The sequence below is a fragment of the Salvelinus namaycush genome, chromosome 36, assembly GCF_016432855.1.
Source record: "Salvelinus namaycush isolate Seneca chromosome 36, SaNama_1.0, whole genome shotgun sequence".
NCBI classification, from domain to species: Eukaryota; Metazoa; Chordata; class Actinopteri; order Salmoniformes; family Salmonidae; genus Salvelinus; species Salvelinus namaycush.
Genome location: NC_052342.1, coordinates 25,720,802 through 25,748,532, shown reverse-complemented (window position 1 = coordinate 25,748,532; position 27,731 = coordinate 25,720,802). Strand labels below are relative to the sequence as shown.

General features: G+C 43.8%; 1 protein-coding gene across 1 annotated transcript in view; it reads left to right on the top strand.

Annotated features, from left to right (window-relative positions):
• Positions 1 to 19,857, top strand: part of LOC120030516 (dysferlin-like) — a 32,059-nt gene extending 12,202 nt beyond the window's left edge. The window contains exons 2-6 of the mRNA XM_038975922.1: positions 7,078 to 7,133; positions 7,310 to 7,401; positions 14,210 to 14,315; positions 19,209 to 19,323; positions 19,712 to 19,857. Of these exons, the coding sequence (XP_038831850.1) occupies positions 7,078 to 7,133; positions 7,310 to 7,401; positions 14,210 to 14,315; positions 19,209 to 19,323; positions 19,712 to 19,857 (515 nt within the window). The remainder of the gene's footprint in view (positions 1 to 7,077; positions 7,134 to 7,309; positions 7,402 to 14,209; positions 14,316 to 19,208; positions 19,324 to 19,711) is intronic.
• Positions 19,858 to 27,731: the final 7,874 nt, after the last annotated feature.

The window sequence follows — 27,731 nt, the reverse complement described above, 5'->3', positions numbered from 1 at the left end:
AGGGTGTACCGGTACAGAGTCAATGTGGAGGCTATATACAGGGGGTACCGGTACAGAGTCAATGTGGAGGCTATATACAGGGGGTACCGGTACAGAGTCAATGTGGAGGCTATATACAGGGGGTACCGGTACAGAGTCAATGTGGAGGCTATATACAGGGGGTTACGGTACAGAGTCAATGTGGAGGCTATATACAGGGTGTTACGGTACAGAGTCAATGTGGAGGCTATATACAGGGTGTTACGGTATAGAGTCAATGTGGAGGCTATATACAGGGGGTACCGGTACAGAGTCAATGTGGAGGCTATATACAGGGTGTTACGGTACAGAGTCAATGTGGAGGCTATATACAGGGTGTTACGGTATAGAGTCAATGTGGAGGCTATATACAGGGTGTTACGGTATAGAGTCAATGTGGAGGCTATATACAGGGTGTTACGGTATAGAGTCAATGTGGAGGCTATATACAGGGTGTTACGGTATAGAGTCAATGTGGAGGCTATATACAGGGTGTTACGGTATAGAGTCAATGTGGAGGCTATATACAGGGGGTACCGGTACAGAGTCAATGTGGAGGCTATATACAGGGTGTTACGGTACAGAGTCAATGTGGAGGCTATATACAGGGTGTTACGGTATAGAGTCAATGTGGAGGCTATATACAGGGTGTTACGTATAGAGTCAATGTGGAGGCTATGTACAGGGTGTTACGGTATAGAGTCAATGTGGAGGCTATATACAGGGTGTTACGGTATAGAGTCAATGTGGAGGCTATATACAGGGGGTACCGGTACAGAGTCAATGTGGAGGCTATATACAGGGTGTTACGGTATAGAGTCAATGTGGAGGCTATATACAGGGTGTTACGGTATAGAGTCAATGTGGAGGCTATATACAGGGGGTACTGGTACAGAGTCAATGTGGAGGCTATATACAGGGTGTTACGGTACAGAGTCAATGTGGAGGCTATATACAGGGTGTTACGGTATAGAGTCAATGTGGAGGCTATATACAGGGTGTTACGGTATAGAGTCAATGTGGAGGCTATATACAGGGTGTTACGGTATAGAGTCAATGTGGAGGCTATATACAGGGGGTACCAGTACAGAGTCAATGTGGAGGCTATATACAGGTTGTTACGGTACAGAGTCAATGTGGAGGCTATATACAGGGTGTTACGGTATAGAGTCAATGTGGAGGCTATATACAGGGTGTTACGGTATAGAGTCAATGTGGAGGCTATATACAGGGTGTTACGGTATAGTGTCAATGTGGAGGCTATATACAGGGTGTTACGGTATAGAGTCAATGTGGAGGCTATATACAGGGTGTTACTGTCATTCATATTCCATTCAACCAGATCAATGTAACAGTGATAGGTTTAGGTTACTGTCATTCATATTCCATTCACCCAGTTCAATGTAACAGTGATAGGTTTAGGTTACAGCCATTCATATTCCATTCACCCAGTTCAATGTAACACTGATAGGTTTAGGTTACTGTCATTCATATTCACCCAGTTCAATGTAACAGTGATAGGTTTAGGTTACTGTCATTCATATTCACCCAGTTCAATGTAACAGTGATAGGTTTAGGTTACTGTCATTCATATTCACCCAGTTCAATGTAACATCGATAGGTTTAGGTTACTGTCATTCATATTCACCCAGTTCAATGTAACAGTGATAGGTTTAGGTTACTGTCATTCATATTCACCCAGTTCAATGTAACAGTGATAGGTTTAGGTTACTGTCAATCATATTCACCCAGTTCAATGTAACAGTGATAGGTTTAGGTTACTGTCATTCATATTCACCCAGTTCAATGTAACATCGATAGGTTTAGGTTACTGTCATTCATATTCACCCAGTTCAATGTAACAGTGATAGGTTTAGGTTACTGTCATTCATATTCACCCAGTTCAATGTAACAGTGATAGGTTTAGGTTACTGTCATTCATATTCACCCAGTTCAATGTAACAGTGATAGGTTTAGGTTACTGTCATTCATATTCACCCAGTTCAATGTAACAGCGATAGGTTTAGGTTACTGTCATTCATATTCACCCAGTTCAATGTAACAGTGATAGGTTTAGGTTACTATCATTCATATTCACCCAGTTCAATGTAACAGTGATAGGTTTAGGTTACTGTCATTCATATTCATCCAGTTCAATGTAACAGTGATAGGTTTAGGTTACTGTCATTCATATTCACCCAGTTCAATGTAACAGTGATAGGTTTAGGTTACTATCATTCATATTCACCCAGTTCAGTGATAGGTTTAGGTTACTGTCATTCATATTCACCCAGTTCAATGTAACAGTGATAGGTTTAGGATACTGTCATTTATATTCACCCAGTTCAATGTAACAGTGATAGTTTTAGCTTACTACATGATACTAGAATGTTCCCTATACCCATCATGAGGTTGCTACAAACTAGCCTATGGATCAAATCAAATCAAATGTTATTTGTCACATGCGTCCGAATACAGTGGAATGCTTTACTTACAAGCTCTTAACCAACAATGCTTTAAAAATAAGTGTTATGTAAAAAATATATAAGTAAATAACAGCAAATAGAAAAAATAAAAGTAATAAATAATTTAAACAGCAGCAGTAAAACAACAAGTGAGGCTATATACAGGGTGTTACGGTACAGAGTCAATGTGGAGGCTATATACAGGGTGTTACGGTACAGAGTCAATGTGGAGGCTATATACAGGGTGTTACGGTACAGAGTCAATGTGGAGGCTATATACAGGGTGTTACGGTACAGAGTCAATGTGGAGGCTATATACAGGGTGTTACGGTACAGGGTCAATGTGGAGGCTATATACAGGGTGTTACGGTACAGAGTCAATGTGGAGGCTATATACAGGGTGTTACGGTACAGGGTCAATGTGGAGGCTATATACAGGGTGTTACGGTATAGAGTCAATGTGGAGGCTATATACAGGGGGTACCGGTACAGAGTCAATGTGGAGGCTATATACAGGGGGTACCGGTACAGAGTCAATGTGGAGGCTATATACAGGGTGTACCGGTACAGAGTCAATGTGGAGGCTATATACAGGGTGTTACGGTACAGGGTCAATGTGGAGGCTATATACAGGGTGTTACGGTACAGGGTCAATGTGGAGGCTATATACAGGGTGTACCGGTACAGAGTCAATGTGGAGGCTATATACAGGGTGTTACGGTACAGAGTCAATGTGGAGGCTATATACAGGGGGTACTGGTATAGAGTCAATGTGGAGGCTATATATAGGGTGTTAGGTACAGAGTCAATGTGGAGACTATAAAACAGGGTGTTACGGTACAGAGTCAATGTGGAGGCTATATACAGGGTGTTACGGTACAGAGTCAATGTGGAGACTATATACAGGGTGTTACGGTACAGAGTCAATGTGGAGGCTATATACAGGGTGTACCGGTATAGAGTCAATGTGGAGGCTATATATAGGGTGTTACGGTACAGAGTCAATGTGGAGGCTATATACAGGGGGTACCGGTATAGAGTCAATGTGGAGGCTATATACAGGGGGTACCGGTATAGAGTCAATGTGGAGGCTATATACAGGGGTTACCGGTATAGAGTCAATGTGGAGGCTATATACAGGGGGTACCGGTACAGAGTCAATGTGGAGGCTATATACAGGGTGTTACGGTACAGAGTCAATGTGGAGGCTATATACAGGGGGTACCGGTACAGAGTCAATGTGGAGGCTATATACATGGTGTTACGGTACAGAGTCAATGTGGAGGCTATATACAGGGGGTACCGGTACAGAGTCAATGTGGAGGCTATATACAGGGGGTACCAGTACAGAGTCAATGTGGAGGCTATATACAGGGGGTACCGGTACAGAGTCAATGTGGAGGCTATATACAGGGGGTACCGGTACAGAGTCAATGTGCGGGGGCACCGGTTAGTCGAGGTAATTGAGGTAATATGTACATGTAGGTAGAGTTAAAGTGACTATGCATAGATTATAAAGAGGAGCCTGGGTAGCCATTTGATTAGCTGTTCAGGAGTCTTATGTCTTGGGGGTAGAAGCTGTTAAGAAGCCTTTTGGACCTAGACTTGGTGCTCCGGTACCTCTTGCCGTGCGGTAGCAGAGAGAACAGTCCATGACTCTGGTGGCTGGGGTCTTTGACAATTTTTAGGTCCTTCCTCTGACACCGCCTGGTGTAGAGGTCCTGGATGGCTAGAAGCTTGGCTCCAGTGTTGTACTGGGCCATACATACTACCCTCTGTAGTGCCTTGCGGTCAGAGGCCGAGTAGTTGCCATACCAGGTAGTGACGCAACCAGTCAGGATGCTCTCGATGGTGCAGCTGTAGAAGTTTTTGAGGATCTGAGGACCCATGCCAAATTTTTTTTGGTCTCCTGAGGGGGAATAGGCCTTGTCGTGCCCTCTTCATGACTATCTTAGTGAAGCTCTCAACCGGTTCCACTCGATGAGAATGGGGGCGTGCTCGGTCCTCCTTTTCCTGTAGTCCACAATCATCTCCTTTTGTCTTGATCACGTTGAGGCAGAGGTTGTTTTCCAGGCACTACACTGCCAGGTCTCTGACCTCCTCCCCTTAGGCTGTCTAATTGTTGTTGGTGATCAGGCCTACCGCTGTTGTGTCATCTGCAAACTTGATGATGGTGTTGGAGTCGTGCCTGGCCATGCAGTCATTAGTGAACAGGGAGTTCAGGAGGGGACTGAGCACGCACCCCTGAGGGGTCCCCGTGTTGAGGATCAGAGTGGCGGATGTGTGGTCCCTACCACCTGGGGGTGGCCCGTCAGAAAGTCCAGGATCCAGTTGCACAGGGAGGTGTTTAGTCTCAGGGTCCTTAGCTTATTGATGAGCTTTTGAGGGCACTATGGTGTTGAACGCTGAGCTGTAGTCAATGAATAGCATTCTTACATAGGTGTTCCTTTTGTCCAGGTGGGAAAGGGCAGTGTGGAGGGCAATAGAGATTGCATCATCTGTGGATCTGTTGGGGTGGTATGCAAATTGGAGTTGGTCTAGGGTTTCTGGGATAATGGTGTTGATGTGAGATATGACCAGCCTTTCAAAGCACTTCATGGCTACAGACGTGAGTGCTACGTGTCGGTAGTCATTTAGGGAGGTTACCTTCGTGTTCTTGGGCACAGGGACTATGGTGGTCTGCTTGGAACATGTTGGTATTACAGACTCAGTCAGGGACAGGTTGCAAATGTCAGTGAAGACACTTGCCAGTTGCTCAGCGCATGCTCGGAGTACACATCCTGGTAATCTGTCTGGCCCTGCGGCCATGTGAATGTTGACCTGTTTAAAGGTCTTACTCACATCGGCTGCGGAGAGTGTGATCACACAGTCGTCCGGAACAACTGGTGCTCTCATGCATGTTTTAGTGTTACTTGCCTCGAAGCGAGCATACAAGTAATTTAGCTCGTCTGGTAGGTTCGTGAAAGTTTACAACATAGGTGCACACAGGTCGAGAGAAACATTTGAGATGATAGACAGTGACACATTCAAAACCACCTTTCACACTCTTGCCTGCATCTAGCTTATCTCGGGTGTAATCATTAGTCCAGCAGTTGCAAACGTGAGTTTCTATTTGACAAATCCCTGTTTGCTTTGCTTTCATTTAAGAAACATTTTTCAACAGAATCGGCGGAATGAATACACCCCCGATCACGCATTAACACAGTTCACTTTCATAGCAGCCTTCTCGCATCTATGCGCTTTCCTCCTCTGACCTCATCCCTTCGCTTGAAGACTTCAATGCACAACACATCAGCTGTATGTGACCAGGCGGAAAAAAACCTTTACAAGCCAAACCATATCGTTCATAACCTTCATACCATAACCGCTACACACAGCCTACACCATATTAGGTAAATTAACATAATAGCTAATAGAACTAATGTGTTAGTAAACCCATTACAATCATGCAGTAAAGTTACAGTGTACAGTCAGCAAGCAGTTTAGCACTTACACCGGCGGGCCCCAGTGGCAATAAATTAGTAAAACCAAAAAGCTTACCTTGACTTGGAGGAGTTCCAGTGTTGTGTTGGATAGTCATAGCCAGCTAGCTAACATAGCATCCCTCTGTTTGAGCAGAGTGTTTGAGTAGGCTAAACTAGCTAGCTAAATTTTCTAGCTAAGTAAGTGAAACTGAAAGTAAAAAAAAATACAATCTGGTCTTGCTTCTTCATTTTTAAATACATGTATTTGTTTAAAACAGTTCAACTATTGTCTTTCTCTCTCTTTGAGTCAACTACTCAGCACGTTTTATGCACTGCGTCGCTAGCTAGCTATAGCTAATGCTTTCAGTACTAGATTCATTCTCTGATCCTTTGATTTGGTGAACAACATGTCAGTTCAAGCTGCAATTATTTGGTAAAATGTGATTAATATGTGTTTTATCTAAAAGGATAACTTTTTAAATGTTTCACAATTTGTATTTTTATGAATTTCACTGAGGAGGATGCTCCTTCTCTTCCTCCTCTTCCTCCTCTGAGGAGCCTCCACTGGTGTGTGTGTGTGTGTGTGTGTGTGTGTGTGTGTGTATATCAAAGTATATTTTGATTTGTTTAACACTTTTTTGGTTACTACATGATTCCATATGTGTTATTTCATAGTTTTGATGTCTTCACTATTATTCAACAATGTAGAAAATAGTAACAAATAAAGAAAAACTCTAGAATGAGTAGGAGTTCCAGAACTTTTAACTGGTACTGGTATCTCTGGGTGTTCTCTCTGGACCAAAGGTGAGGTAGTTTTCTGTGATAAGATAACCTCCATCCATCTCCCTGCTGGCATTTCTTTGGTCTGTCACTCTGACTACTTCCTGTTTCTACTTCCTGCTTCAGGTTTGAATGTTGATTGGCAGGAAGTCACTGCTCAGAACCTTTATGTTACAGGAAGTACTGCTTTGTCCAACACGATTACTACCTAGCCAAGTCTCTGCAAGGACCACTCACTCATGATAAACTCATTGATAACGCTAAGCAGATACACTTTCTGATGTTTTGCGTTTCTGTTTAAAAAATAATTATATATTTTCTAATTCTTCATCTCTCCTCTTGTTTTCCAGGATCAAAAAAGAAGACAAAAGTCATTAAGAATAACATAAACCCTGTCTGGAATGAGGTGTGTATTTATGAAATCAGGCCCGAGGAGGTGTGGTATATGGTCTGATATACCACGGCTTTCAGCCAATTAGCATTTCAGGGCTCGAACCACCCGGTTTATAATATACAGCGGTGAATACTCTAATATACTGTAGTGTATCAGTAATAATACATTTTTCCTGTCGTCTCTCCCAGGGTTTTGAGTGGGACCTGAAGGGAATTCCTCTGGATTCAGGAGCTGAGCTTCATTTGGTGGTCAAGGATCATGAGAAGATGGGGAGGAACAGGTCCGTTTAGGGTTTGTGTGGGTTTGAGCTTCATGTTTTGAAGATGGGGAGGAACAGTAGGAATGGTTTCTATGTACAGTGAGGGAAGCTTCTAATGAGGTAATTGGTAGCCTGGGATGTCAGTCTGTTTCGGATCTCTTGCCAGCTCCTTACCAAAAACACATTTAGCTTGACAACGACAGCAAGTTGGAGAGAGTCCACACAGATCTGGGACCAAGTGTCACACCCTGACCATAGAGAGCCCTTGGTTCTCTATGGTGTTGTAAGTCACGCCGTGACTAAGGGGTGTTCTAGTCTTTTTATTTCTATGTTGGTGCTCTTGGTGTGGTTCCCAATCAGAGGCAGCTGATGTTGGTTGTCTGTAATTGGGGATCATACTTAAGGGTTCCCTGTTCCCACCTGCTGTGTGGGATATTGTTTGCGTATGTGTGTTTAGCACTACGGCTTTCACGTTCGTTTTATGTTTGTTTATTGTTTTTGGTAGTTTCACTATATAATATAGTATGTGGATTTCAACTCACTCTGCGCCTTGGTCCGCTCCTTTAAGCGTTTGTGACACCGAGCTGGGTCATAGTGTTTTCTAGATAAATACAGGGCATTCGGAAATTATTCAGACCCCTTGACTTTTTCCACATTTTGTTTTATGTTACAGCCTTATTCTAAAATGGATTAAATATCCCCCCCCCCCCCCCCCCCCCCCCCATCAATCTACATACAATACCCCATAATGATGAAGAAAAAACAGGTTTTTAGAAATGTTTGCAAATTTATAAAAAAAAAAATAAAAAAAAATACCTTATTTACATTTGTATTCTGACCCTTTGCTATGAGACTCGATATTGAGTTCAGATGCCTTCTGTTTCCATTGATCATCCTTGAGATGTTTCTACAACTTGATTGGAGTCCACCTGTGGTAAATTCAATTGATTGGACATGATTTGGAAAGGCACACACCTGTCTATATAAGGTCCCACAGTTGACAGTGCATGTCAGAGCAAAAACCAAGCCATGAGGTCGAAATAATTGTCTGGAGAGCTCCGAGACAGGATTGTGTCAAGGCAAAGATCTGGGGAAGGGTACCAAAACATTTATGCAGCATTGAAGGTACCCAAGAACACAGTGGCCTCCATCATCCTTCATTCTTAAATGGAAGAAGTTTGGAACCACCAAGACTCTTCCTAGAGCTGGCTGCTCGGCCAAACTGAGTAATCGGGGGACAAGGGCATTGGTCAGGGAGTGCCTTAGTCAGGGAGGTGACCAAGAACCTTATGGTCACTCTGACAGAGTTCCAGAGTTCCTTTGTGGAGATGGGAGAACCTTCCAGAAGGACAACCATCTCTGCAGCGCTCCACCAATCAGACCTTTATGGTAGAGTGGCCAGACGGAAGCCACTCCTCAGTAAAAGGCACATGACAGCCCGCTTGGTGTTTGCCAAAAGGCACCTAAAGACTCTCAGACCATTAGAAACAATATTGAACTCTTTGGCCTGAATGCCAAGTGTCACGTCTGGAGGAAACCTGGCACCATCTCTACGGTGGAGCATGGTGGTGGCAGCATCATGCTGTGGGGATGTTGTTCAGCGGCAGGGACTGGGAGACTAGTCAGGATCAGACTGGGGTGAAGGTTCACCTTCCAACAGGACAAAGGCCCCAAGCACACAGCCAAGACAATGAAGGAGTGGCTTCGGGACAAGTCTCTAAATGTCCTTGAGTGGCCCAGCCAGAGCCCAAACTTGAACCCAATCGAAAATCTCTGGAGAGACCTGAAAATAGCTGTGCAGCGACACTCCCCATCCAACCTGACAGAGCTTGAGAGGATTTGCAGAGAAGAATGGGAGAAATCCCGAAATACAAGTGTGCCAAGCTTGTAGCGTCATACCCAAGAAGACTCGAGGCTGTAGTCACTGCCAAAGGTGCTTCAACAAAGTACTGAGTAAATGGTCTGAATACTTATGTAAATGTGATAATTAATTTATAATACATCTGTAAAAATGTATAAAAACCTGTTTTTGCTTTGTCATTATGGGGTATTGTGTGTAGATAGATGACTGAATTTAAAAAAAATACATTTTAGAATAAGCCTGTAACGTAACAAAATGTGGAAAAAGTCAAGGGGTCTGAATACTTTCCGAATGCCCTGTATATCACCACTTCACATAATACAAAATCCTTCCTCAGTTCCCAGAATAGACATCATCAGGAAAGTTTCCTCAGATCCCAGAATAGATAGCATCAGGAAAGTTTCCTCAGTTCCCAGAATAGACAGCATCAGGAAAGTTTCCTCAGTTCCCAGAATAGACAGCATCAGGAAAGTGTCCTCAGTTTCCAGAATAGACAGCATCAGGAAAGTTTCCTCAGTTCCCAGAATAGACAGCATCAGGAAAGTGTCCTCAGTTTCCAGAATAGACAGCATCAGGAAAGTTTCCTCAGTTCCCAGAATAGACAGCATCAGGAAAGTTTCCTCAGTTCCCAGAATAGACAGCATCAGGAAAGTGTCCTCAGTTTCCAGAATAGACAGCATCAGGAAAGTTTCCTCAGTTCCCAGAATAGACAGCATCAGGAAAGTTTCCTCAGTTCCCAGAATAGACAGCATCAGGAAAGTGTCCTCAGTTTCCAGAATAGACAGCATCAGGAAAGTTTCCTCAGTTCCCAGAATAGACAGCATCAGGAAAGTTTCCTCAGTTCCCAGAATAGACAGCATCAGGAAAGTGTCCTCAGTTTCCAGAATAGACAGCATCAGGAAAGTTTCCTCAGTTCCCAGAATAGACAGCATCAGGAAAGTTTCCTCAGTTCCCAGAATAGACAGCATCAGGAAAGTTTCCTCAGTTCCCAGAATAGACAGCATCAGGAAAGTGTCCTCAGTTCCCAGAATAGACAGCATCAGGAAAGTGTCCTCAGTTTCCAGAATAGACAGCATCAGGAAAGTGTCCTCAGTTTCCAGAATAGACAGCATCAGGAAAGTGTCCTCAGTTTCCAGAATAGATAGCATCAGGAAAGTTTCCTCAGTTCCCAGAATAGACAGCATCAGGAAAGTTTCCTCAGTTCCCAGAATAGACAGCATCAGGAAAGTGTCCTCAGTTCCCAGAATAGACAGCATCAGGAAAGTGTCCTCAGTTTCCAGAATAGACAGCATCAGGAAAGTGTCCTCAGTTTCCAGAATAGACAGCATCAGGAAAGTGTCCTCAGTTTCCAGAATAGACAGCATCAGGAAAGTGTCCTCAGTTTCCAGAATAGACAGCATCAGGAAAGTTTCCTCAGTTCCCAGAATAGACAGCATCAGGAAAGTGTCCTCAGTTTCCAGAATAGACAGCATCAGGAAAGTTTCCTCAGTTTCCAGAATAGACAGCATCAGGAAAGTTTCCTCAGTTCCCAGAATAGACAGCATCAGGAAAGTGTCCTCAGTTTCCAGAATAGACAGCATCAGGAAAGTTTCCTCAGTTCCCAGAATAGACAGCATCAGGAAAGTGTCCTCAGTTCCCAGAATAGACAGCATCAGGAAAGTTTCCTCAGTTCACAGAATAGACAGAATTAGGAAAGTTTCCTCAGTTCCCAGAATAGACAGCATCAGGAAAGTTTCCTCAGTTTCCAGAAAGGACAGCATCAGGAAAGTGTCCTCAGTTTCCAGAAAGGACAGCATCAGGAAAGTGTCCTCAGTTTCCAGAATAGACAGCATCAGGAAAGTGTCCTCAGTTTCCAGAATAGACAGCATCAGGAAAGTTTCCTCAGTTCCCAGAATAGACAGCATCAGGAAAGTTTCCTCAGTTCCCAGAATAGACAGCATCAGGAAAGTTTCCTCAGTTTCCAGAATAGACAGCATCAGGAAAGTTGCCTCAGTTCCCAGAATAGACAGCATCAGGAAAGTTTCCTCAGTTCCCAGAATAGACAGCATCAGGAAAGTGTCCTCAGTTTCCAGAATAGACAGCATCGGGAAAGTTTCCTCAGTTCCCAGAATAGACAGCATCGGGAAAGTTTCCTCAGTTCCCAGAATAGACAGAATTAGGAAAGTTTCCTCAGTTCCCAGAATAGACAGCATCAGGAAAGTTTCCTCAGTTTCCAGAAAGGACAGCGTTGGGAAAGTGTGTGTGTGTGTGTGTGTGTGTGTGTGTGTGTGTGTGTGTGTGTGTGTGTGTGTGTGTGTGTGTGTGTGTGTGTGTGTGTGTGTGTGTGTGTGTGTGTGTGTGTGTGTGTGAGTTGGGAAGTTATCATTAGTTTTCATAGTGATTGATCATTCCTCCTGATAACAGCAGGAAAACACATAAGGAATGTTCCATTGTGATATCGGACAGAAGGGAGGATTGACCGGTCTATTCCACTCAGAGACGAGGTTTGTGGGGGGGGGGAGAGTTGGTCTCTCTGAGGAACTTCCCTTCTGACGTTTGTTTGTTGGTACATTCTAATAAACGGACAAGCTAAGAGAATTCCAGAGAGGGACAGATCTGTTCGGTGTGAAAGATGACCATAGGAGTGTTCAATACATTATGAACAGATTTGAGACCATGCTAGTGACCATGATACAATGTATGACTAGATACATGTAATTGGCACTGACCAGGTTCGCACCCAGCATCTCCTGCTGCAAGGCTGTGTTAGCCCGCTGAGCTAAAGCTTTATGCTTGGGCCCAGGATTCTATAAGATGGTTTAAAAAACCGATTAGTTTGGAGAGCACAATGAAGTTTGGGCTGCGGAATCTACGGAATGTGACCTTGTTATCAGGGGGCAACGCAGCCAGAGAGAGGGAGGAGTCACGTAAACATGGGACTTCCTGTTTACTCGTCATGGTAACACTTCCTGGTCTGTACGGTGGCTCTGCCAATAGCAGTTAAGATGCCTTCGTGGGTAACGTTGTGCTTGATGCCATCTTTTGATTCCTTCACAGATCTGACGTTGCTGGATAGGTGTCAGCAATGGAGTATTATTGCCATATTGCTTACATTTATTCAGTCCTCTTGATCTGTAAACACTTCAAGGGTTTCGGTTGAAGTAGGTAACAGAGCCATGGTATCCACTTCTCTATGCCCCATATTGTTGATGTTGTTGTTGGGTGATTGTTTTATTGAACAACCCGTAACCTGTTTACCGCTGGTGTGAATTCATTAATGAACATGTTCTCTAAGGAAATTGCTAACGATGGAACACTCCCAGAACACATTGTTTTTGTCCGAATCCCCAGGTGTACCGTTAGAATGTCGATCTGTGTTCCAATCACTAGTCGGGTTTCCATTGTCTTCCCTGGAACATTCTGGCAGTGTTAGTATCATCTCCATATATCAAGACAAGGCTTGTTAATAGCTACTGAATAGCTGATTAGCTTCCCTGCTGCCTTAAAGTTTTGGACAATAGGGCCCAAGTCAACATCTTAACGTCTTAAGGAGTCTAGAAAATAGCGCCCAGCTCTGTTCAAGGACAGGTTGGAAAAACACCAGGCATGAGAGAATGCCAGGAGCATTCTAACATTCTAGCATTCTAGCATTCTAACATTCTAACATTCTAGCATTCTAACATTCTAACATTCTAGCATTCTAACATTCTAACATTCTAGCATTCTAGCATTCTAACATTCTAACATTCTAGCGTTCTAACATTCTAGCGTTCTAACATTCTAGCATTCTAACATTCTAACATTCTAGCATTCTAACATTCTAGCATTCTAGCATTCTAACATTCTAACATTCTAACATTCTAACATTCTAACATTCTAGCATTCTAATATTCTAGCATTCTAACATTCTAACATTCTAGCGTTCTAACATTCTAGCATTCTAACATTCTAACATTCTAGCATTCTAGCATTCTAGCATTCTAACATTCTAGCATTCTAGCATTCTAACATTCTAACATTCTAGCATTCTAGCATTCTAGCATTCTAACATTGTAACATTGTAACATTGTAACATTCTAGCATTCTAACATTCTAACATTCTAACATTCTAACATTCTAGCATTCTAACATTCTACCATTCTAACATTCTACCATTCTAACATTCTAGCATTCTAACATTCTACCATTCTAACATTCTAGCATTCTAACATCCTAACATTCTAGCATTCTAACATTCTACCATTCTAACATTCTAGCATTCTAACATTCTAGCATTCTAGCATTCTAACATTCTAACATTCTAGCGTTCTCACATTCTAACATTCTAGCGTTCTCACATTCTAACATTCTAGCGTTCTAGCATTCTCACATCCTTGTCTCCATATCACTGGCCACTAGGATCGCTAATGGCTATTGAATAACTGAATAGACAGCTACCCTCTGGGATTTCCAGCTAGCCTCTTTATGGTTCTGTATTCTCAGAGTAGCTGTAGACTGTGGTTACAGATGAGAGAGGGGAAATGGATGGCTGATGTAATGTTTGCTATACTGTCCTCAGCTGTGTCTGTGTGAGTACAGGTGAGACAGGGAGATGTCTGACTCATATACTGTATTCTACTGCTCTGCCTTCCCTCTGTTCCACTCCTCGTCCTCTGTCTGCCTGTCTGCCTGTCTGCCTGTCTGCCTGTCTGCCTGCCTGTCTGCCTGTCTGCCTGTCTGCCTGTCTGCCTGTCTGTCTGCCTGTCTGCCTGTCTGCCTGTCTGCCTGTCTGCCTGTCTGCCTGTCTGCCTGCCTGTCTGCCTGCCTGTCTGTCTGTCTGCCTGCCTGTCTGCCTGCCTGTCTGCCTGTCTGCTGCCTGTCTGCCTGTCTGCCTGTCTGCCTGTCTGTCTGTCTGTCTGTCTGTCTGTCTGTCTGTCTGTCTGTCTGTCTGTCTGTCTGTCTTTCTTTCTTTCTTTCTTTCTAACCAGTGTATATACGCTCTGTTTCTAGGTTCCTGGGGGAGAGTAGAGTGGCTCTCAGGGATATCCTCAACTCCCCTAACCTGGCTGCTAGCTTCACTGTGTCCCTACTGGATACCAAGAGGAACAATACTGGGGTGAGACACACACACACACACACACACACGCAGTCACATATAAGGATTTTGCTGCACCTGCAAAATATGTGTACGCGACTAATAACATTTGATTTGATTTGACCGCCTGGGTCATACTGCTGATGAAACATAACGTTCTTGTGTTTGGAACGTTTCTACTTCCTGTTAATTTCATGAACACGACACAGACACTTCCTGTACGTTTCATCTTATAAACACACACTTCTCTGATCCAGAGGGGTTAAATGCGGAATTCACATTTCAGTTGAATGCATTCAGTTGTACAACTGACCCAGCGGTAATCGCAATGCCATCGGGGGTTCGCCAAATAGAAATAGATAAGATAGATAGATAGATAGATATAGATAATAATAGAATCTCATACAAAAAGAAGAAAAACAATGGGGGAGACGAGCTTAAAGTTAAATTGAGAGACGAGCTTAAAGTTAAATTGAGAGACGAGCTTAAAGTTTTCTTTGCTGACCATAATTTTCACTTGTCTGACTGCCTGCATGATGACAAGTTTCTCACACGACTGGCCTATCTGGGTGATGTTTTTTTCTCGCCTGAACGATCTGAATGTAAGATTACCGGGTGGCGCAGTGGTCTAGGGCACTGCATCGCAGTGCTAGCTGCGCCACCAGAGTCTCTGGGTTCGCGCCCAGGCTGGGCTGGGTTCGCGCCCAGGCTCTGTCGCAGCCGGCCGCAACCGGGAGGTCCGTGGGGCGACGCACAATTGGCATAGCGTCGTCCGGGTTAGGGAGGGTTTGGCCGGTAGGGATATCCTTGTCTCAGTATGTAAAATGTAATAAAATGTACCTATGTGAGAGTGGATTCTCAGCCCTCACTAGCATGAAAACTAAATACAGGCACAGACTGTGTGTGGAAAATGATTTAAGACTGAGACTCTCTCCAATACAACCCAACATTGCAGAGTTATGTGCGTCCTTTCAAGCACACCCTTCTCATTAAACTGTGGGGAGTTATTCACAATTTTTGATGAACAAATAACGTTTTATATGTAAGATAGTTATATCAAGAGCAAAATTATTGATTGTTATTATATTATTATTTGTGTCCTGGTCCTATAAGAGATCTTTGTCACTTCCCAAGAGTCGGGTTGTGACAAAAACTCACACTCATTCATATGTTTAATAAATGTATTGTATAGTGTGTGTGTGTGTGGCAGGCTTTCAATGATGGCAACAACAACAAAAAACATTTGAGAGTGTGCTGACCCTGGTGCTAGAGGGGGTACAGCTGGAGGTTAAATGTATGATGGGGTACAGCTGGAGGTTAAATGTATGATGGGATACAGCTGGAGGTTAAATGTATGATGGGATACAGCTGGAGGTTAAATGTATGATGGGGTACAGCTGGAGGTCAAATGTATGATGGGGTACAGCTGGAGAATAAATGTATGATGGGGTACAGCTGGAGGTCAAATGTATGATGGGGTACAGCTGGAGGTTAAATGTATGATGGGGTACAGCTGGAGGTTAAATGTATGATGGGGTACAGCTGGAGGTTAAATTATGATGGGGTACAGCTGGAGGTTAAATGTAGGATGGGGTACATCTGGAAGTTAAATGTATGATGGGGTACGGCTGGAGGTCAAATGTATTATGGGGTACAGCTGGAGGTTAAATGTATGATGGGATACAGCTGGAGGTTAAATGTATGATGGGGTACAGCTGGAGGTTAAATGTATGATGGGGTACAGCTGGAGGTCAAATGTATGATGGGGTACAGCTGGAGGTTAAATGTATGATGGGGTACAGCTGGAGGTAGAATGTATGATGGGGTACAGCTGGAGGTCAAATGTATGATGGGGTACAGCTGGAGGTTAAATGTATGATGGGGTACAGCTGGAGGTTAAATGTATGATGGGGTACAGCTGGAGGTTAAATGTATGATGGGGTACAGCTGGAGGTTAAATGTATGATGGGGTACAGCTGGAGGTTAAATGTATGATGGGATACAGCTGGAGGTTAAATGTATGATGGGATACAGCTGGAGGTTAAATGTATGATGGGGTACAGCTGGAGGTCAAATGTATGATGGGGTACAGCTGGAGAATAAATGTATGATGGGGTACAGCTGGAGGTCAAATGTATGATGGGGTACAGCTGGAGGTTAAATGTATGATGGGGTACAGCTGGAGGTTAAATGTATGATGGGGTACAGCTGGAGGTTAAATTATGATGGGGTACAGCTGGAGGTTAAATGTAGGATGGGGTACATCTGGAAGTTAAATGTATGATGGGGTACGGCTGGAGGTCAAATGTATTATGGGGTACAGCTGGAGGTTAAATGTATGATGGGATACAGCTGGAGGTTAAATGTATGATGGGTTACAGCTGGAGGTTAAATGTATGATGGGGTACAGCTGGAGGTCAAATGTATGATGGGGTACAGCTGGAGGTTAAATGTATGATGGGGTACAGCTGGAGGTAGAATGTATGATGGGGTACAGCTGGAGGTCAAATGTATGATGGGGTACAGCTGGAGGTTAAATGTATGATGGGGTACAGCTGGAGGTTAAATGTATGATGGGGTACAGCTGGAGGTTAAATGTATGATGGGGTACAGCTGGAGGTCAAATGTATGATGGGGTACAGCTGGAGGTTAAATGTATGATGGGGTACAGCTGGAGGTTAAATGTATGATGGGGTACAGCTGGAGGTTAAATTATGATGGGGTACAGCTGGAGGTTAAATGTAGGATGGGGTACATCTGGAGGTTAAATGTATGATGGGGTACGGCTGGAGGTCAAATGTATGATGGGGTACAGCTGGAGGTTAAATGTATGATGGGATACAGCTGGAGGTTAAATGTATGATGGGGTACAGCTGGAGGTTAAATGTATGATGGGGTACAGCTGGAGGTCAAATGTATGATGGGGTACAGCTGGAGGTTAAATGTATGATGGGGTACAGCTGGAGGTAGAATGTATGATGGGGTACAGCTGGAGGTCAAATGTATGATGGTGTACAGCTGGAGGTTAAATGTATGATGGGGTACAGCTGGAGGTTAAATTATGATGGGGTACAGCTGGAGGTTAAATGTATGATGGGGTACAGCTGGAGGTTAAATGTATGATGGGGTACAGCTGGAGGTTAAATTATGATGGGGTACAGCTGGAGGTTAAATGTAGGATGGGGTACAGCTGGAGGTTAAATGTATGAAGGGGTACAGCTGGAGGTTAAATGTATGATGGGGTACAGCTGGAGGTTAAATGTATGATGGGGTACAGCTGGAGGTTAAATGTATGATGGGGTACAGCTGGAGGTTAAATGTAGGATGGGGTACAGCTGGAGGTTAAATGTAGGATGGGGTACAGCTGGAGGTTAAATGTATGATGGGGTACAGCTGGAGGTTAAATGTATGATGGGGTACAGCTGGAGGTTAAATGTAGGATGGGGTACAGCTGGAGGTTAAATGTGTGATGGGGTACAGCTGGAGGTTAAATGTATGATGGGGTACAGCTGGAGGTTAAATGTATGATGGGGTACAGCTGGAGGTTAAATGTATGATGGGGTACAGCTGGAGGTTAAATGTAGGATGGGGTACAGCTGGAGGTTAAATGTAGGATTGGGTACAGCTGGAGGTTAAATGTATGATGGGGTACGGGACAATAATAAGTGTGGGAACCACTGCTCTATATAATTTGCACAGATTTAATTCAACCAACATTACCATTATTTAGTGGCGGACATATTTAATCACGAAGTCAGAATTCTTTGGCTTTTTTCGAGTGTTCTTCTCAAGAAAAACAATGGCAAACTATTTTCAGCCGGGTGTGTATGTGTGTACCAGCCAAAAATATGTTTTTCTTCCTTCTCTGTAGCACTTCTCTCAGAATAACACACATCCTCAGGAAAACCTGTCTGTGTGTCCAGGTACAGCCCCCAGGCACAGACAGACAGTTTCACAAACACCCTCAGGAACCCTCTCTTCTGTCTCAAATGGCAACCGATTCCCTATGGACCCTGGTCTACAGTAGTCCACTACCCTATGGACCCTGGTCTACAGTAGTCCACTACCCTATAGACCCTGGTCTACAGTAGTCCACTACCCTATAGACCCTGGTCTACAGTAGTCCACTACCCTATGGACCCTGGTCTACAGTAGTCCACTACCCTATAGACCCTGGTCTACAGTAGTCCACTACCCTATAGACCCTGGTCTACAGTAGTCCACTACCCTGGTCTACAGTAGTCCACTACCCAATAGACCCTGGTCTACAGTAGTCCACTACCCTATAGACCCTGGTCTACAGTAGTCCACTACCCTATAGACCCTGGTCAACAGTAGTCCACTACCCTATAGACCCTGGTCTACAGTAGTCCACTACCCTATAGACCCTGGTCAACAGTAGTCCACTACCCTATAGACCCTGGTCTACAATAGTCCACTACCCTGGTCTACAGTAGTCCACTACCCTATAGACCCTGGTCAACAGTAGTCCACTACCCTATAGACCCTGGTCTACAGTAGTCCACTACCCTGGTCTACAGTAGTCCACTACCCTATAGACCCTGGTCAACAGTAGTGCCCTAAATAGTGTGTCATTTAGGACACAACAAGAGGACCCTGTTCCCAACACCGCCCCCTGAACATCAACCACTTCATATGATCCATATCACTCACAGACCAAATTAAGATGTTCGGTGGAGATCATTCGCAAAAAGATTCCTGCTAAAATATTATTTGACGATGAACTAACTATTAGGATAAATCCTGACTATATTACTGGTAATATCAGAAATATTTCCAACCTGGAAGTGATTTATTTCAGATATGAACCTCTAACAAAGCAGGAGAATAGTTTTGTTGTGTACACGTCTGTGTCTGTTTAGTAAATCATCTCTGACCTGTTTCCTCCACTAGGCCACACTGAGCCTGCAGGTTTCCTACATCCCTCCCCCAGGAATGACTCCTTTCTTCCAGCCTCCTCCTCAGCCAGAGGCCAGGGAGAAACCCGTGGAGCTGGACACTGTCACAGGTACAAGACATCTCCAAAAAAAAGTCTCCAGATACCAGTAGAGCTCTCATATCAAACCCTGCCCAAAACAGTCCTCGTCTCTGTGTTGTTGTCTTAGGTATCTCTTTATGTAGTGATGTGTTGTCGTCATGTATGTTCTGTCCTATGTATTTTTATTTTTATTTTTTATTTTTAATCACAGCCCCCGTCCCCGCAGGAGGCCTTTTGCCTTTTGGTAGGCCGTCATTGTAAATAAGAATTTGTTCTTAACTGACTTGCCAAGTTAAATGAAGGTTAAATAAAACAACTTAAAAAAAACTCTCTCTGTCTCTCTCTCTCTCTCTCTCTCTCTCTCTCTCTCTCTCTCTGTAATGACGAGGGTTGTACTGTATGTGTGTGTCTACTCCAGTCTTCTCGTTGGACACCATGGGTGAGGAGGACACAGAGAGCATGTTGATGATGGAGCAGACAGATGACCCAGACACCGGGAGTCACCAGGGGCCCCATCAAGGGGGCCAGGGCGGCCAAGAGACCCCCACAGGTAACCACCCCTGACCCCTTCCTCCGGAGTCCTGACCCCTGACCCCTAGCAAGCCAGCCAGCTCCTGAAATTGCAGAATGAAGTTTCTGTGTTTTTTTTTTTTTTTTTTTACATAGTTTGTCTTTTGTGTGATCTGTTTTCAACTCTGTGTATGTGTCATCATGTTACCCCTGCCAGCCCAGACCCCTAAACGGGCCCCCCCTAACTACACCCCTGGAGTGAAGAGGAAGAAAAGGCAGCAGGGTAACAAGGCACCGCTCCCAAACAAACCACAGGACCTGCAGGTGTGTGTGTGCATTTCTCTCTCTCTCTGTGTGTGTGTGTGTGTGTGTGTACATACAACTACATATTTCTTTAGTTTAAAAACACAATTTAATCAGGACATATGTATCTAAATCCCCCCCTCTCTATATCATCTCATCTCTGATGTTGATGTTGTACTGTGTTGTTGAGGAAGCTAGCACCTAGGTCTTTCACTGCACCATGTACACCTGCTGTAAACTGGCTACGTGACGAGTAAACTTTGATTTGCTTTGAAAGCTGCTAGTAGGTCTGAGAACTGCTCTTCTGTTATGGTTCTGAGAACATCTGTTATGGTTCTGAGAACATCTGTTATGGTTCTGAGAACATCTGTTATGGTTCTGAGAACATTTGTTATGGTTCTAAGAACATCTGTAATGGTTCTAAGAACATCTGTTATGGTTCTGAGAACATCTGTTATGGTTCTGAGAACATCTGTTATGGTTCTGAGAACATCTGTTATGGTTCTGAGAACATTTGTTATGGTTCTAAGAACATCTGTAATGGTTCTAAGAACATTTGTTATGGTTCTAAGAACATCTGTTATGGTTCTAAGAACATCTGTTATGGTTCTGAGAACATCTGTTATGGTTCTAAGAACATATGTTATGGTTCTAAGAACATCTGTTATGGTTCTGAGAACATCTGTTATGGTTCTGAGAACATCTGTTATGGTTCTAAGAACATATGTTATGGTTCTAAGAACATCTGTTATGGTTCTAAGAACATCTGTTATGGTCTGAGAACATCTGTTATGGTTCTGAGAACATCTGTTATGGTTCTAAGAACATCTGTTATGGTTCTGAGAACATCTGTTATGGTTCTAAGAACATTTGTTATGGTTCTAAGAACATATGTTATGGTTCTAAGAACATCTGTTATGGTTCTAAGAACATCTGTTATGGTCTGAAAACTGTTCATCTGTTGTGAGAAGCTGGTGCCTTCATCATCTAATTTAGACCATATAGCAGAGAAAGCGATGAAACCTGACAGTGATGGGCCTTAGAAAGAGCACCACTATGTGGTCGTGGCGTGACACCTTGTAATTTACACAAATAGTATGATTTCTCTCCTACACCTGTATCAATCAACTCAAAAGGATACATATTGATATAAATGCTGATTTTCCACTGTTTTGAGCCGTCAAACATCAATGAAGATGGCGAGACACAAGTAAAGGGACAAAGTGGAGGAGCAATTCAGCGGGTCGGATATGAGATGTATGTGGCAGGGGCTTCTAACTAGTCACGTCACAGACACCAACACCGCCCTACCGGACGAGCTAAACACTTTTCTCCTCACGCTTCGAGCAAAACGACTCCAAGGAGAGCTCCTGAGGACAGGTCTACATACTCACGGTCTCCACATAGAGGGTATACAAGTCATTCAAACGTGTTTACCCTTGCGAGGCTGCCGGCTCAGATGACATCCCTAGCAGCGCCCTCAGAGAATGTGCAGACCAGCTAGCTGTTGTGTTTTCTGACATTTTCAATCTCTCGATAGCTCAGTCCGTTATCCCCACCTGCTTCAAGATGTCTCCTATCATCCCCCTGCCCAAGATGTCCACTATCATCCCCCTGCCCAAGATGTCCACTATCATCCCCCTGCCCAAGATGTCCATTATCATCCCCCTGCCCAAGATGTCCACTATCATCCCCCTGCCCAAGATGTCCACTATCATCCCCCTGCCCAAGATGTCCACTATCATCCCCCTGCCCAAGATGTCCACTATCATCCCCCTGCCCAAGATGTCCACTATCATCCCCCTGCCCAAGATGTCCACTATCATCCCCCTGCCCAAGATGTCCACTATCATCCCCCTGCCCAAGATGTCCACTATCATCCCCCTGCCCAAGATGTCCACTATCATCCCCCTGTCTAAGATGTCCACTATCATCCCCCTGCCCAAGATGTCCACTATCATCCCCCTGCCCAAGATGTCCACTATCATCCCCCTGCCCAAGATGTCCACTATCATCCCCCTGCCCAAGATGTCCACTATCATCCCCCTGCCCAAGATGTCCACTATCATCCCCCTGCCCAAGATGTCCACTATCATCCCCCTGTCCAAGATGTCCACTATCATCCCCCTGCCTAAGATGTCCACTATCATCCCCCTGCCCAAGATGTCCACTATCATCCCCCTGCCCAAGATGTCCACTATCATCCCCCTGCCCAAGATGTCCACTATCATCCCCCTGCCCAAGATGTCCACTATCATCCCCCTGCCCAAGATGTCCGCTATCATCCCCCTGCCCAAGATGTCCGCTATCATCCCCCTGCCCAAGATGTCCACTATCATCCCCCTGCCCAAGATGTCCACTATCATCCCCCTGTCCAAGATGTCCACTATCATCCCCCTGTCCAAGATGTCCACTATCATCCCCCTGCCCAAGATGTCCACTATCATCCCCCTGCCCAAGATGTCCACTATCATCCCCCTGTCCAAGATGTCCACTACCATCCCCCTGCCCAAGATGTCCACTCTCATCCCCCTGCCCAAGATGTCCACTATCATCCCCCTGTCCAAGATGTCTCCTATCATCCCCCTGCCCAAGATGTCCACTATCATCCCCCTGCCCAAGATGTCCACTATCATCCCCCTGCCCAAGATGTCCACTATCATCCCCCTTCCCAAGATGTCCACTATCATCCCCCTGTCCAAGATGTCCACTATCATCCCGGTGCCCAAGAAAGGAAAAGTAACTGAACTGAATGACTACCGGCCAGTAGCGCTCATTTCTGACATCATGAAGTGCTTCGAGAAGCTAGTCAAAGATTACATCACCTCGCATACCGCCCTGACAGATCCTCGGCATTGCACTGCACACTGCCCTCACCCACCTGGAAAAGAGGAATACATATGTGAGGATGCTGTTCATCGACTACCATAGCGCTCTCTAAGCTCACCACAAAGCTCACTGCCCTGTGACTGGGTTCCTCCCTATACAACTAGGTCCTGGACTTCCTGACGAGCCGCCCCAGGTGATGAAGGTAGGCAACATTACCTCCTCTACACTGATCCTCAACACGGGGGTCCCACAAGGGTGCATCCTCTGTCCACTCCTGTATTCCCTGTATGCCCAAGACTGTGCGGCCTCACATAGTTCCATCTCCATCATCAAGTTCGCTGACGACACGACAATAGTAGACCTGATTACCAACAACGACGAGACAGCCTACAGGGAGGAGGTAGGCACTTTTGATGGCGTGGTGCCAGGTAAACAACCTCTCCCTCAACGTCAGTCCAAACAAAGGAGTTGATTGTGGACTTCAGGAGGAACCAGGCTGGGCACGCCCCCATCCTCATCAACGGGGCTGCTGTGGAGAATTTCAAAAACGTCAAGTTCCTCGGCATACACATCTCCGAGGAGCTGAAAGGGTCAAACATGGACACCGTGGTGAAGAAGGCACGACAGCAACTCTTTAACCTTAGGATGCTGAAGGATTGTGGCCTGTCCCCGAGGGCCCTCACAGTGCTCTACAGCAGTACCATCGAGAGCACACTGCCGGGCTTCATCACACCCTGGTACGGCAACTCCACCGCCACTGGCCGCAAGGCTCTACCATTGGGTGCACACTGCCTGTCCTCCAGTACGTTTACAACACCAGGTGTCGCAGGAATTCCAAGAAAATCCTCAGGGACCTCGGCCACCCGGGCCACGGCCTGTTCTCCCCGCTTCAGTCACTCAGATGCAGGCAGTACAGGAGCATCATGGCTGTCAGACTGGCCAATAGCTTCAACCCTCAGACCATCAGACTACTGAATAGCCACCACTAGTCAGCTACCTGCTCCCCCTGCTGCTGCTCCTGTTGCTCCCCCTGCTGCTCCCCCTGTTGCTCCCCCTGCTGCTCCCCCTGCTGCCCCCCCTGCTGCTCCCCCTGTTGCTCCCCCTGCTGCTCCCCCTGTTGCTCCCCCTGCTGCTCCCCCTGTTGCTCCCCCTGTTGCTCCCCCCTGCTGCTCCCCCTGTTGCTCCCCCCTGCTGCTCCCCCTGCTGCTCCCCCTGCTGCCCCCCCTGCTGCTCCCCCCTGCTGCTCCCCCCTGCTGCTCCCCCTGCTGCTCCCCCTGCTGCCCCCCTTGCTGCTCCCCCTGCTGCTCCCCCTGCTGCTCCCCCTGCTGCTCCCCCTGCTGCCCCCTCTGCTGCTCCCCCTGTTGCTCCCCCTGCTGCTCCCCCTGCTGCTCCCCCTGCTGCCCCCCCTGCTGCTCCCCCCTGTGGACATTTATATTTATCATGGTTTGATATTGTTTCATTCGCACCTGCACTGTTGGAGCTCGGAGCTGAAGTATTTCACTGTATACGGCAACTACATATGAGTAAATAAAACTCTAACAATCTAAATCTAATCGATATATGATTCATACATGTTTCTGTCGGAAAATGTTCAGGTGCGCGTTCGAGTCATCGAAGGCCGACAGTTGCCGGGCATCAACATCAAACCGGTCGTCAAGGTTACTGTTGGTGGGCAGTCCAAGAGGACTCGCATCAGGAAAGGAAACAACCCAGTGTTTGATGAGGTGAAAAGAACATGATATGACCTGCTACAACTAGTTATAAGCTGTTATAGCTAGTTAATAAACGTACTGTAGGTAAAGCTAGGTGTGACCTAGCTTAAAACATATTTCCTCTATTTATTTCTATCAGACTTTCTTTCTGAACTTCTTCGAGACTCCGTCAGACCTCTTCGATGAGCCCATCTTCATTACTGTAAGTCAATTTAAGTCACTACTCCATTGCACATATATGTATATCAATGTAGTAATGAGTATAGTAGTAATGTATAGTATCGCTCTGTCTCTGTATCTCTCTCTCTCTCTCTTTCTCTCTCTTTCTCTCTCGCTCTCTCTCTCTGTCAGGTTTTTAACTCTATGTCGCTGCGAACTGACTCAGTCATAGGAGAATTCAAGGTAAAACATTCTCTTCTCTACTCGTCCTCTGTAAACTCGCCATATCTCTCTATGAATGTTTATGTGCCATGAAAAGACAGAGAATTTCTGTTTGGATGTTTATTTCTCTCTGGATTTCTTTTACAGCTCGATGTTGGCACGGTCTACAACGAGAGCAGTGAGTAAAGCCGTATCTATAACTCAGTTTCTATCCAAATGGGGAAATATTTTAATGTCAATATTCTATAATCCACATAACGAAAATGCGCGGATTTCCCCACCAGTGGTACGTTTCCACCAGATGTACTTATTGCAGATAGAAATCTGTTCGTGATGACGTGACGCACACACAAAACGAACGGCAGGCAAGCATCGATCATGTCACCAGAATAAGACCCTATAAATATTTATTAGAAAGCCGCATCAAGCTCTTCCCCCGTGACCTTTCACCACCCTGTGAAGTTCATCATAACTTACTTCCTCTTTATCCTAATAAACTGCATGGTTTCCCCTCATCGTAGTGGGAGGACCTCACACCATATCATCATGTGACTCCAGGTTTACTTCGATGTGATTGGTTATTATATCAAATATTTGCGCATAAAAGTGTTTCCACCGCCATTTCCTTTATAATTAATTTGACAGACACAAACAGATCCCACCATGTCAAACGAACAAATGATCTGTCAGCATTTATACAATTAATTAGAATCATCCTGTTTCCATCACAGCTGTTGTGCTTTAAAAAAACAAAACAATATGACTTACTAACCAAATTTCCATCCACAGTTTTCATGCAAGTAAAGTCATACTGTATTAAAAAAAAGTCACGACAGCTGTGATGGAACATTATTTGGTAAACTTTCCAAATGTTGACTAAATTAAATAAGCTAGACAAGATGGGAGCTTTACGGAAGCCCTGAAGCCCAAGGCAAAAAATACATAAAAAACAAAGACTCTTGTAATTATCTTGTTTAAATGACTTAGTATCTTGTTTAGACGACTTAGTAAAAAAAATACATACAGTACCAGTCAGAAGTTTGGACACACCTACTCATTCAATGTTTTTTTTCTTTATTTTTTACTATTTTCTACATTGTAGAATAATAGTGAAGACATGAAAACTATGAAATAACACATATGGAATCATATAGTAACCAAAAAAGTGTTAAACAAATCAAAACATACTTCAGATTTTAGATTCTTCAAAGTAGCCACCCTTTTCCTTGATGACAGCTTTGACTATCTAATCTCATGTTACTATCATGTATGTTGTCATTGTCTGTTGTATGTTGTCATTGCAGTTTTACAAGCAAACCATCTGGCTGTAATTTGATGTTAGTTATTACTCTAATCTCATGTTATTGTCATGTTGGTTATCACTCTAATCTCATGTTATCATGTTGGATATCACTCTAATCTCATGTTATTATATTGTTGGTTATTACTCTAATCTCATGTTATTATATTGTTGGTTATTACTCTAATCTCATGCTATTATCATGTTGGTTATTACTCTAATCTCATGTTATCATGTTGGTTATTACTCTACTCTCATGTTATTATATTGTTGGGTATTACTCTAATCTCATGCTATTATCATGCTGGTTATTACTCTAATCTCATGTTATTGTCATGTTGGTTATCACTCTAATCTCATGTTATCATGTTGGTTATCACTCTAATCTCATGTTATCATGTTGGTTATCACTCTAATCTCATGTTATCATGTTGGTTATTACTCTAATCTCATGTTATCATGTTGGTTATTACTCTAATCTCATGTTATCATGTTGGTTATTACTCTAATCTCATGTTATCATGTTGGTTATTACTCTACTCTCATGTTATTATCATGTTGGTTATTACTCTAATCTCATGTTATTATATTGTTGGTTATTACTCTAATCTCATGTTATCATGTTGGTTATTACTCTAATCTCATGTTATCATGTTGGTTATTACTCTAATCTCATGTTATCATGTTGGTTATTACTCTACTCTCATGTTATTATCATGTTGGTTATTACTCTAATCTCATGTTATTATATTGTTGGTTATTACTCTACTCTCATGTTATCATGTTGGTTATTAATCTACTCTCATGTTATTATATTGTTGGTTACTAATCTACTCTCATGTTATTATATTGTTGGTTATTACTCTAATCTCATGTTATCATGCTGGTTATTAATCTACTCTCATGTTATTATATTGTTGGTTACTAATCTACTCTCATGTTATTATATTGTTGGTTATTACTCTAATCTCATGTTATCATGTTGGTTATTACTCTAATCTCATGTTATCATGTTGGTTATTACTCTAATCTCATGTTATCATGTTGGTTATTACTCTACTCTCATGTTATCATGTTGGTTATTAATCTACTCTCATGTTATTATATTGTTGGTTATTACTCTACTCTCATGTTATTATATTGTTGGTTATTACTCTAATCTCATGTTATTATATTGTTGGTTATTACTCTAATCTCATGTTATCATGTTGGTTATTACTCTAATCTCATGTTATCATGTTGGTTATTACTCTACTCTCATGTTATCATGTTGGTTATTAATCTACTCTCATGTTATTATATTGTTGGTTACTAATCTACTCTCATGTTATTATATTGTTGGTTATTACTCTAATCTCATGTTATCATGTTGGTTATTACTCTAATCTCATGTTATCATGTTG